The 12,327-nt window shown below is 45.4% G+C and overlaps 1 protein-coding gene across 2 annotated transcripts in view; it reads right to left on the minus strand.

Moving 5' to 3' along the window:
- Positions 1-9,762, minus strand: part of LOC137323125 (serine/threonine-protein kinase 24) — a 35,373-nt gene extending 25,611 nt beyond the window's left edge. The window contains exons 1-3 of one of the 2 annotated variants that reach the window (XM_067986582.1): positions 9,633-9,762; positions 9,031-9,250; positions 2,973-3,203 (exon numbers count right to left, since the gene is read on the minus strand). In XM_067986582.1, coding sequence (XP_067842683.1) covers positions 2,973-3,203; positions 9,031-9,072 — 273 coding nt within the window. In that variant the 5' untranslated portion in view covers positions 9,073-9,250; positions 9,633-9,762. Of the gene's footprint in view, positions 1-2,972; positions 3,204-9,030; positions 9,251-9,594 lie in introns of both variants that reach the window. The other variant, XM_067986581.1, reaches the window with a different exon arrangement.
- Positions 9,763-12,327: the final 2,565 nt, after the last annotated feature.

The following is a 12,327-nucleotide window of genomic DNA, read 5'->3' on the forward strand; positions in this document are numbered from 1 at the left end:
GCTGCCTGAAAGGGTGGTGGAAGCAGATTCAATAGTGACTTTCAAAAGGGAATTGGATAAATACTTGAAGGGGAAAATTTCCAAGTCTATGGGGAAAAAGCAGGGAGTGAGGCTAATTGTATAGCTCTTTCAAAGAGCTGGCACAGGCATGATGGGCCGAATGGCCTCCTTCTGTGCTGTATAATTCTATGAGTAGCTGGTGAGCCTCCATCACACAATACCGATGTCCTTAAAGCAACAAAGAGGCAGAAACTAATTCTCTTCTGTTTTTTAAAAAGCAAACAATTCAGAGATACCAAACGGAAATGGAGAAAAAATGTCCTTAACTTATGGAAATAAATGCAAAACCTTAAATGATCAAGGTAAAGGCAATGCTTTCAGCCTTACTCAAAGAACGTTGTGGGGGAGGGAGGAAAGAGCACAAACATACAAGGAATCCGTCTCTTGGGCCTAACAGAGTTAATAGCTACTTGAAATTAGAGTGCCTAATAAAAAATTCTGCACTGATGACATTTACTATACAGATTACATAAAAAGCACCACTTTACCAAAGCTATTTGTTCGAAAAGTGGGGACCCGATAAGCAAAATTTTCCATACTTCATACAATTGCTTTAAAGTTTCTCAGTTTTAAGCGAAGATCCTCAAGCTACCCAAACAAAATACACATCATACTGTAGGCACTGTGTGATCCCAAAAATGTAATAGGGCTGGTTCAGCCGTGGCTCAGCGGGTAGCACTCTCACCTCTGAGTCAGAACGTTGTGGGTTCAAGTTCCACTCCAGAGACTTGAGCACAAAATCCAGGATGACACTCCAATGCAGTACTGAGGGAGTGCTGCACTGTCAGAGGTGCCATCTTTCAGATGAGATGTTAAACCGAGGCCCCGCCTGACCTCTCAGGTTTACGTAAAAGATCCCACGGCCACTATTTTGAAGATGATCAGGGGCAGTTCTCCCCGGTGTCGTGGCCAATATTTATCCCTCAACCAACATCACTAAAACAGATGATCTGGTCATTATCACACTGCCGTTTGTGGGACCTTGCTATGTGTTAACTACATTTCAAAAGTACTTCATTGATTGTAAAGCGCTTTGGGACATCCTGATGTCTTGAAAGGCAACATATAAATCTTTTTTTCTTTATACCGGTTTCATCTTGGAAACCCAGTTGCTTTAGCTTGCTACACCTTATGTCGTGCTCTCTGTGACTGCTCAACTTACACTATTTCATGAGCACTGGGCTCTGATATTTTATTTACTTTCCTCCAAATCATAAACAATGAGATAATTAACTAAAAGAATGTAATTAGACAATGTGAGATTGCTAATGCATTCCTTGCTGAAAATTAAGTGCAACTGTTAAATAGTAAATTTGGCATGGTGACTATCTTACATTCATGGCCCCTACTTTTGGTCTCCCCCACAAATGGAAATATCTTCTCTATGTCTATCCTATCAAACCTAAACAAATCACGTCAGGTTGTTAGGTAGGACTCGGTCTCAGAACAAACATCTATTTTGAAGATCTGTCATCTACAACTTACCTTTCTGTATAAAGCCTTTAAAAGTAAAAAAGTCCCCAATGCATTTCAGAAATGGAAATAGATGGGAACCCATGGGGTAAAAGATTAGGGATGGGGCAACCAAAAGCTTGCTTGAAAAGGTGATTTGAGGTTTTTGGAAAGAAAGGCAGAGCGGTTTAGGATGCGGGGCTGGGGGGGGGTAAGTTCCACAGAGTGAGGGGAAAGGCTCTACCACCAATGGATGAGAAAGGAGGGGTCACAAAAGTGCAGGGCTGGATACAAGAAACAGTATTTTGGATAATTTGGAGTTTAGAAAGGAGTGGAGAGTGGAAGGCCAGCCAGCAAGGAGAACACTAGAGTAATCAAGCCAAGGTGGCAGAAGAATGGGTAAGGGTTTCAGCAGCAGAGAGGCAATGTTGTGGAGATGGAAATAAGCAGTTTTGGTGATGGATATGATGTGGCGTTTCAGGTTCTGCGCCGGGTCGAACAGGATGCCAAGGTTTGATTCAGGCCTGAGCGAGTGGAAGGGGGAACGTTGTCAGTGACAATCAGCTCCTCTAAGACATATAGATAGATTTTAAGAGAGGGAGAGGGGTTAAGATAAGATGACTTAAGGTGTATATTGTAGAGTCCAGAATCTTACACCAGGGGTGTCCAACCTTTTGGATCAGAGAGTTGGATCCTGTGATGTAACTAGTGAGTGGGCAGAGTCTGATTAAGGGTGTTATGACATAACTTATTCAATAACCATAAACTGGTAGCCCTAGCTTTGACTAACCAAAAGAGCTCTACGGTGCTCAAGCATTATACATGCAGTACAGTCCAAAATCTAAAAAAATGAATTAAGAATTTTTCTTTCTTTCGTAATGTACCCTCAATCCTTTTGGAAGTTTTTTTTCTGCTAAGAGTTGCTTTATCATTCTTCCAATTCAACTGTTCCCATCTCCCCCAAAGCAACTGGAATAATGATCCAATCTCACGTCCCACTGGCAGCCTGTAAAACTTGATCAGGCAACATGTGGGTGGGAACAAGCCGCAGCAAACTCTTCAATCCACCCACAGTTAAAACGAGAGTCTTGCGGGGAATTCAGACTGCTATCATTTTACTATCTCCCTTACCCCAATTAATTTTAATTGGTAAATTAATCTTGGTAGATTCATATTAGCAATACCACCAGTCACCAGGTCAATTAAATACTGTTCTCAACAGTGTTTCAGTGAAGACTATAGAACAATCAAGGAACACACTCAGTTTATCTCAAAATTGATTTGAACTAGTCATACTAAAAACACCCCAAATATTCAATACCACTTAATGCAATTCTTTACCAAAGTCTAGCCACCGTGGTTTTATTCTATCTAAAAGAAACCCATCCATATTCCATCCACACAACATCCTCTCCTCCTCCTCCCCCCTAAAAAAAGCAAGTAAACATGATAAGTCTCACCTTTAGATAAGATCCATAGTATTTTGTAACATACGGACTATCACACTGACTCAGGACAGTTATTTCCTGCTGAATATCTTCAATTTCATCTTCAGCTTCTTCAAGATCGATAATTTTTATGGCCACAACTTTCTGAGTCCGATTGTCTATTCCTTTAAAAACTTCACCGAAAGAGCCCTTGCCAATCTTCTCCAGTTTTGTGAATAGTTCTTCTGGATCTGCTTTTAAATTCTAAGAAAGAGGGGAAAAAACTGTGAAAAATACAATGAAACTTGTGCTAAACTTCATGAAGAAAGACAGACTTGCATTTATACAGGGCCTCTCATAACCTCAAGACGTCCCAAAGCGCTTTACAGCCAATGAAGTACTTTTGAGGTGTAGTCACTGTTGTAATGTAGGAAACGCGACAGCCAATTTGTGCACAGCAAGCTCCCACAAACAGCAATGAGATAATGACCAGATAATATTTTTTTTAAGCAATGTTGGTTGATGGATAAATATTGGCCAGGACACCCTGCTCTTCTTTGAAATAGTGGCATGGGATTTTTTATGTCCACCTGAGGGGGCAGATGGGGCCTCGGTTTAACGTCTCATCTGAAAGACTGCACCTCCGACAGTGCAGCACTCCCTTAGTACTGCACTGGGAGGGTCAGCCTAGATTTTGTGCTCAAGTCTCTAGAATGGGACTTGAATCCACAACCTTCTGACACAGAGGCGAGAGTGCTACCCACTGAGTTACGTAATTGGATATAGAAATACAGGTTTGAAATCAAATCTAATTTTACCCAACATATCTTTTAATGAAGATAGCCTACATCAGCATCTCACCTTTCATCAATATAAGCTATTGGCATAGTTGGGTTTTTATTTTTATAGACTAGGTTAATATCACATACAAGATAAAGAATTTAAGGTCACAAGTGCAGATTAAGTGTCACTGAAAAACTTATTTTGTTAAGGGTGAATGTTTGCACTAATCAGGAATTTATTGCTATAAATAATTTTAAAAAGCCATACAAGGGTAAAATTTACTCTTGCAGAAAAAGAAACAAACTTATTATATTCACAAAACATATCAAAGGAAAGAAGTCTGTACTTTGAGCACATTCCCGAACACAAGAACAAACATGTTTTAGTATATTTTGCCTGTGGTTGTAAGCCCACACTCTTAAAAGGGACTTTATTTAGAATTTAGAATCTCATTATATCTTTGTTATGGAATAGCTAAATGAAATGAATGTTAATGTTGCTGCAAGGCCAGAGTTCAGAAAGAGACTGGTATTTCAGGTAACGCTCTATTGGCCCTGATCAATACGTGTTGATTCTAGAATAGCTACCTCTTCGTCTATGCTCTCCTGGCCGGCCTCCCACCTTCTACCCTTCGTAAGAACGAGTTCATCCAAATCTCTGCTGCCCGTACCTTAACGCGCACCAAGTCCCGTTCACCCATCACCCCTGTGCTCGCTGACCTACATTGGCTCCCGGTCCGGCAACGCCTCGATTTAAAAATTCTCATTCTCGTTTTCAAATCCCTCCATGGCCTCGCCCCTCCCTATCTCTGTAACCTCCTCTGGCCCTACAGCCCTCAGAGATCTCTGCGCTACTCCAATTCTGGCCTCCTGCGCATCCCCGATTTTCATCACTCCACCATTGGCAGCTGTGCCTTCAGCTACCTAGGCCCTAAGCTCTAGAATTCCCTCCCTAAATGTCTCTCTCCTCCTTCAAGACGCTCCTTAAAACTTACCTCTTTGACCAAGCTTTTGGTCACCTCTCCTAATATCTCCTTATATGGCTTGGTGTCAAATTTTGTTTGATAATCACTCCTATGAAGTGCCTTGGTACGTTTTGCTATGTTAAATGCGCTATATAAATGCAAGTGGCCGTTACTGTATGCTCCTCAGGCGGGAGTACAGAACTTCCTGACAACACTCGTGTTTGCTGAAACTCCAATTCCATCAGTCACAGGATTCAGCGCCTCACTCACAGTCACATGATCAACATGCAAATAGAGACTCATCAAATTTTTAAAATTAGTACTGCAATGTTTTTGAAAGAGGGAAGGCTTTCACCTTGTGATGCGATGAGTACTATGCTAGACTGAGGCACAGACACCAGCATTAATATCAAAACACACAAATACCGGCTGAGCAGCAAGGGCTGACATTGCTAGAAGGGCAGAATTTCAGTAGATGATTCAATATATAGAGTGCCTCTTGACACCACTGTGTCAGCCAATGTGTTGAAGACGGGGCGGGTCTTACAACAGCACTCACAGCAAACAGTCTATTTCACATCAAAGTCTAGTTACTCAGCAAACAGTCTATTTAAATGGCGCACTACAGTAAACAGTTTACAGAGTCTATTTAAAAAGCGTCTCTACAACTACAACAAACAGGACTCATGATCCAAACTACAGCAACGTCTCCCGATAAAAGCAGGATTATTTCTCCAGCAAAACGCAGTGAGTGGAGGAGAGTTACATAATACAAATTATGCGTGTAAAATCAATCCCAGTCACAGCAGTGTCTCCAGGCGTGATTGACTGGGGAATTACTCAATCTCCATTCTGGCCGGGAATAGTGTGTATGGATTCCATTCTTCTAAACACGGTCTGTATCTGGGTTGTATTTTGATGGGTGATTGTAGTGGGAGGAGAGGCAAATCCTACTTGGCTTTAAAGTAGGATTTTTCTTACATCAAACTGGGTACCAACACAAAAACAAGCCGAGTGACAATACTAGGAAATTTCAGGACTGATCTACTGTCTACCTCAATGCAGAGTATGCCCAAACATTTTGGGATTTATATGCTAATAGCAACTTGGTGTAAAGATCTGCACTGCAGTAATTGATGATAATACACAGTTAATGTTATATATAGAGATAACCACACACATTGCACCAGGCTATAAATGTATCACTTTCTGTTCATTGCCTTCTGCACAAAATAACGACCAATAGCTGTCTGGAGCCCACTGCTCTTATTTCTGCAACAGGGAGGATTTGTTCAGTAGTGAATAGCTCGGAAAGTGCTGGCACCATTATTGAGATGCACCATGGTAACCACAAATAATAAATTCTTATGCGCAACGTGTATAAATCAAGTAGGTGTCAAATTCAAATGTTTTAAAAAATACCTTTCTCTGTCTGCAGTACAAAATTACATTGCTTTGGCAAGGAATGTCACTTTATGGGAACCCACCTCTGATCTGTAAACGGTCTGACTACGTTTTGAAGTTTCACAGCAATTTAGCATTGAAGCTGCGGTAATACACTCTGTACTATCATGCAAAAACCTGTTGTTTGCTGAGTGAATACTCTGAATTGGAAAATGCTCCATTGCACACAATCTCGGGTACTTTACAGGTATGTCAAATAGAGCTGGGGACTAATCGAAATGCCAGTCAAATACAGTTGTGCAGTAAGTCCATGCTGTGCAAATTTGTTACCGTATTATATAAATGCCATTTATCAATCTGTACAGGAAACGCAGCTTGTAAACTAAATAATCTGCAGAACTGATTACCTATCACCAATATAGTACTTCATTAATTAATTCAGCATAGAAACTGACAGAACAGTATGTAATGGAAATTACAAACAGCAATTTGGGAGATTCAACCAATTCAAATAGCAGTTTGCCAAATGGCACATCATCCCAACAGCATGACATCAAACTGAGTTTTTGAGATGTCAAACGCAGTGTCACAGTACAAGAAACTGAAACCACTCTGTGAATAACAACAACTTGCATTTACATAGCACCTTTAACATAGTAATACATTGCAAAGCGCTTCACAGAAACGATCAAACAAATTTTGACGAGGAGATATTAGAACAAGTGAACAAAAACTTGGTCAAAGAGATAGGTTTTAAGGAGCGTCTTAAAGGAGGAGAGAAAGGTAGAGGTTTAGGGAGGGAATTCCAGAGCTTTGGGCCTAGACAGCTGAAGGTACGGCCGCCAACGGTGGGGTGATGAAAATCGGGGATGCGCAAGAGGCCAGAATTGGAGGAACACAGAGATCTCGGAGAGTCGTAGGACTGGAGGAGGTTACAGAGTTGAGGAGGCGTGAGGCCATGGAGGGATTTGAGAGAATTTTAAAATCGAGGCGTTGCCAGACCGGGAGCCAATGTAGGTCAGCGATCTGCAAACTTCTTAATCATGCCCCAACATTTAAGTCTTAATCATTAATATATACCACAAAAAGCAAGGGACCTAGTACTGAGCCCTGCGGAGCCCCACTGGAAACAGCCTTCCAGTCACAAAAACACCTGTCGACCATTACCCTTTGCTTCCTGCCACTGAGCCAATTTTGGATCCAACTTGCCACTTTCCCCTGGATCCCATGAGCTTTTACTTTTCTGACCAGTTTGCCATGTGGAACCTTGTCAAAAGCCTTGATAAAATCCATGTACACTACATCAAACGCGTTACCCTCATCAACCCTCCTTGTTACTTCCTCAAAAAATTCAATCAAGTTAGTCAAACAGGACTTTCCCTTAACAAATGCATGCTGATAGGCACGGATTAATTTGTGCCTTTCTGAATGACGATTAATACAGTCCCTCAGAATTTTTTCCAATAATTTGCCCACCGCCGAGGTTAGGCTGACTGGCCTGTAATTACTCAATCTATCACTTTCTCCCTTTTTAAACAAGAATACGGGCAGCAGAGTTTTGGATGAGCTCAAGTTTATGAAAGGTGGGAGGCTGGCCAGGAGATCATTGGAATAGTCAAGCCTGGAGGTAACAAAGGCGTGGACGAGGGTTTCAGCTGCAGATGAGCTGAGGCAGGGGCGGAGACAGGCCATGTACGGAAGTGGAAGTAGGCGGTCTTGGTGGATATGTGGTCAGAAGATCAAGATGAAAGCAAAATTTGTATTTTGTAAAGATAAATGAAATAGAATTTGCAACATTGGATAGTTACTTATGTAGGGGAAACACAGCAGCTCCCAGGGGCATATAACTCACCTGTGCCTATTATCATAGAATCTTATAGTACAGAAGGAGGCCATTCAGCCCATCATGCCTGTGCTGGATCTTTGAAAGAGCTTTCCAATTAGTCCCACTTCCCTGCTCTTTCCCCAAAGCCCTGCAAATGTTTCCTTTTGAAGTATTTATCCAATTCCCTTTTGAAAGTTGTTATTGAATCTGCTTCCACCGCCCTTTCAGGCAGTGCATTCCAGATCATAACTCGCTGCATAAAAAAAAATTCTCCTCATTTCCCCTTTGGTTCAATTGCGAATGACCTTAAATCTGTGTCCTCTGGTTACCGACCTTCCTGACAGCGGAAAGTTTCTCCCTATTTACCTGTTCATGAGTTATTTGTCTCATCGCTTGATAGTTTATTTTCCCTATATCATCCTCACTATCCAGTATTACATAATGTAACAACTCGCATTTACATACCGCTTTTAATGAAGTAAAATGGTCCAAGGCGCATTATCAAACAAAATTTGACACTGATTTGACACATCTCCCAATCACTGTAACCTCCTCCAGCCCTACAACCCTCCGAGATCTCTGCGCTCCTCCAATTCTGGCCTCTTGTGCATCCCCGATTTTAATTCCACCACCATCGGCGGCCGTGCCTTCAGCTGCCTAGACCCTAAGCTCTGCAATTCCCACCCTAAACCTCTCCGCCTCTCTCTTGTTCTTTAAGACGCTCGTTAAAACCCAGCTCTTTGACCAAGCGCTTGGCCATGTGTCCTAATACCTCCCTTAAGTCAAATTTTGTTTGATCGCTCCTGTGAAAGACCTTGGGGACGTTTTACTATGTTAAAGGCGCTATATAAATGCAAGTTGCTGTTTGTTTTAACCTCTAATGAAACGCGGGGAGACTCCAGAGTCTGAACTCAGGGTCCTTCCTGCCCCCAGCACCGTGCCCTGGACCCACAGGGCGAGAAGCTCCGAGTCTGTGTCCCCAGCCCAAGAGAAAGGAGCTATAACCAGACACCAGGAGGTGGTGTCCCGGACACAGACACCCGGTCCTCCCCAGGACCAGGACACCAACTCCGGCCACTGCCCCCCCGGTGATGCCGCCCCTCACCATCTCTTACCTGTATCCCGGGCAGAGCGACCTGCACCGGAGAGTGAGCCATAGCACCCCCGCTGCCCGTTCCTCCTCCTGTCGGTAGCGAGTGAAGCCGGGCCTGGGGGAGACCCCGGGCAACCGGGCACCAACCCGTCAAAGACCAGGAATCAAGAGCGAGGCGCCGGCCTGAATCAACCTCGATCGAGAGCGGCGGCTCCTCCCCGCCTGGGGGACAATCACCGGGCCTGCAACACAAGGGAGGGAGCATCAGTACCGCCCGGCCCGGTCCCCAGCCCAGCCCGGCCCGGCCCCCTCACCGCCCGGCCCCCAACACAGCCCGGCCCGGCCCCCATCACAGCCCGGTCCGACCCGGTCCCTCAGCCCAGCCCAGCCCCGGCCCCCATCACACCCCGGCCCCCATTACAACCCATCCTGGCCCGGCCCCCATCACAGCCCCGGCCCCCATCACAGCCCCGGCCCGATCCCCTCACCGCCCCGGCCCGGTGCGTGTTTCCGAGCGGGGTGGGGCCCGGGCTCGGCCTGTTTCCCCGCGGCCTCCTCCCCCCCTCACTCCCGCACGGTTGTTTACCCCGAGTGTGAGGAGGTAAAGCGGGTCGGGCCTCCCACCTGTCCGCTCGGCTCGGCTCGGCTCGGAGCGAGAGGCCTGGAGAACCGGGGACCGCGGCAGCCGCTCGGCTCACTCGGCCGCCGCCATCTTCTCAGCCCGGGGGCCGCTCCGCTACGTCACAGGGCGCGGCGCCGGCCGGCCGGCAGAGGGCGCCGTGGGCGGCGGCCGGTCACGGGGCGGGGCTTAACATCACGCGTCATCCAGCTGGAACTTCGCGGCGCTGGGAAGGGGCCGCCGGCCGCCTGAGGGCGCTGTGGGCGGCGGTGGAGGAGGGCGGGGCTTACTGTCTGACGTCATCCGAGGGACCGCGGTGCAGGGAAGCGGCCGCCGGCCGCCTGAGGGCGCTGTGGGCGAGGGCGGGGCTTAATCTTCAGCTCCCGGCTGGAGCCTCCCCTAAGGGAGCGCTGCTCCAGAGCAGGACATCACTCAATGTCCCCTTCCCCACAACCAAATCAACAGAGAATTACATAGAATGGTTCCTACATCACAACAGTGACTTCAACAAGTACCTCATCGGCCGTAAAGCGCTTTGGGATGTCATAAGAACGTAAGAAATAGGAGCAGGAGTAGGCCAATCGGCCCCTCGAGCCTGCTCCGCCATTCAATAAGATCATGGCCGATCTGATCCTAACCTCAAATCTAAATTCATGTCCAATTTCCTGCCCGCTCCCCGTAACCCCTAATTCCCTTTACTTCTAGGAAACTGTCTATTTCTGTTTTAAATGTATTCAATGACGTAGCTTCCACAGCTTCCTGGGGCAGCAAATTCCACAGACCTACTACCCTCTGAGTGAAAAAGTTTCCCCTCATCTCAGTTTTGAAGGAGCAGCCCCTTATTCTAAGATTATGCCCCCTAGTTCCAGTTTCACCCATCCTTGGGAACATCCTCACAGCATCCACCCGATCAAGCCCCTTCACAATCTTATATGTTTCAATAAGATCGCCTCTCATTCTTCTGAACTCCAATGAGTAGAGTCCCAATCTACTCAACCTCTCCTCATATGTCCGCCCCCTCATCCCCAGGATTAACCGAGTGAACCTTCTTTGTACTGCCTCGAGAGCAAGTATGTCTTTTCTTAAGTATGGAGACCAAAACTGTATGCAGTATTCCAGGTGCGGTCTCACCAATACCTTATATAACTGCAGCAATACCTCCCTGTTTTTATATTCTATCCCCCTAGCAAACGCCAACATTCTGTTGGCCTTCTTGATCACCTGCTGCACCTGCATGTCCTGCCTGGAGAGTCTAGAACTAGGGGGCATAGTCGCGGGATAAGAGGTCGGCCATTCAAAACTGAGCTGAGGAGGAATATCTTCACTCAGAGGGTTGTGAATCTTTGGAATTCTCTACCCCACAGGGCTGCGGATGCTGAGCCGTTGAGTATATCCAAATGTAAGGAGTCTTACAACACCAGGTGAAAGCTGTTGGACTATAACCTGGTGTTGTAAGACTCCTTACATTTGTCCACCCCAGTCCATCACCGGCATCTCCACATCATGAGTATATTCAAGGCTGAGGTAGATAGATTTTGGACTCTGGGGGAATCAAGGGATGTGGGGATCGGGCGGGAAAGTGGAGTTGAGGCCAAAGATCTGCCATGATCTGATTGAATGGCGGAGCAGGCCCGAGGGGCCGTTTGGCCTACTCCTGCTCCTATTTCTTATGTTCTTATATAAATGCAAGTCTTTCACAGAAAGAGGCTATTTTGCTCAACAGGTCGACACCTGTGTTTATGCTCCATACGAGCCTCCTCCCTCACTACTTCAACTAACCCCCATCCACATATCCTTCTATTCCTTTCTCCCTTATGTGTTTATTTAGCTTCCCCTTAAATGCATCTATGCTCGTCGCCTCAACCACTTCTTGGTGGTAGCGAGTTCCATCTTCTCACCACTCTATGAGTAAAGAAGTGTCAGCAGAATTCCCTATTGGATTTATTAGTGATTATCTTATATTTATGGCCCCTAGTTCTGGTCTCCCCCGCAAGTGGAAACATCTTCTCTACATCTACCCTATTAAACACAAGTGATAAAATTACACACAAAACAATCGTAAATCACCAGCCAGGCCTCAGCTGGCCAATATTTATCCCTCAACCAACATCACTAACAACAGATTACCTGATCGTTTATCTCATTGCTGTTTGTGGGAGCTTGCTATGCGCAAATTGGGTGCTGCGTTTACCTACATTACAATAGTGACCACACTTCAAAAAAGTATTTCATTGGCTGTAAAGAGTTTTAGGATGTCATGAGGTCGAGAGAGGCGCTATATAAATGCAGGCCTTTTCCACAGCTTAACGCCAAGGCTTTTGTTTTCAGTTTCAGCTGAGTTACCTCAAATTTCAAGCTCTAATCTCACGGGCCTGTGCGCAATACAGTGTAGAACACCTGTGAACAGAAACACATCTTCACTGGGCTGGCTGGGAGCATTAAATGCTCCAGTCTCTGCACCACCAAGGATCAGGGCAGACACTCGGGGAACTAATTAGCCCAGTCTGCCAAAAGAACTCGAGCAGAGCTGTCAACAAAAGGGAAATTGACATTTATGATCAGCAAGAGTCAGTGACACAGTTTGGAAATACATTTAAAGATTTGGAGCAATGTTTGTTCGAAGAGTGACGTATACCAAAAATACCTGATATTTTAAACCCAAATTGTTACTGCTAATGAATGACACTTTGAAGATCTGCT

The sequence above is a fragment of the Heptranchias perlo genome, chromosome 6, assembly GCF_035084215.1.
Source record: "Heptranchias perlo isolate sHepPer1 chromosome 6, sHepPer1.hap1, whole genome shotgun sequence".
Lineage (NCBI taxonomy): Eukaryota > Metazoa > Chordata > Chondrichthyes > Hexanchiformes > Hexanchidae > Heptranchias > Heptranchias perlo.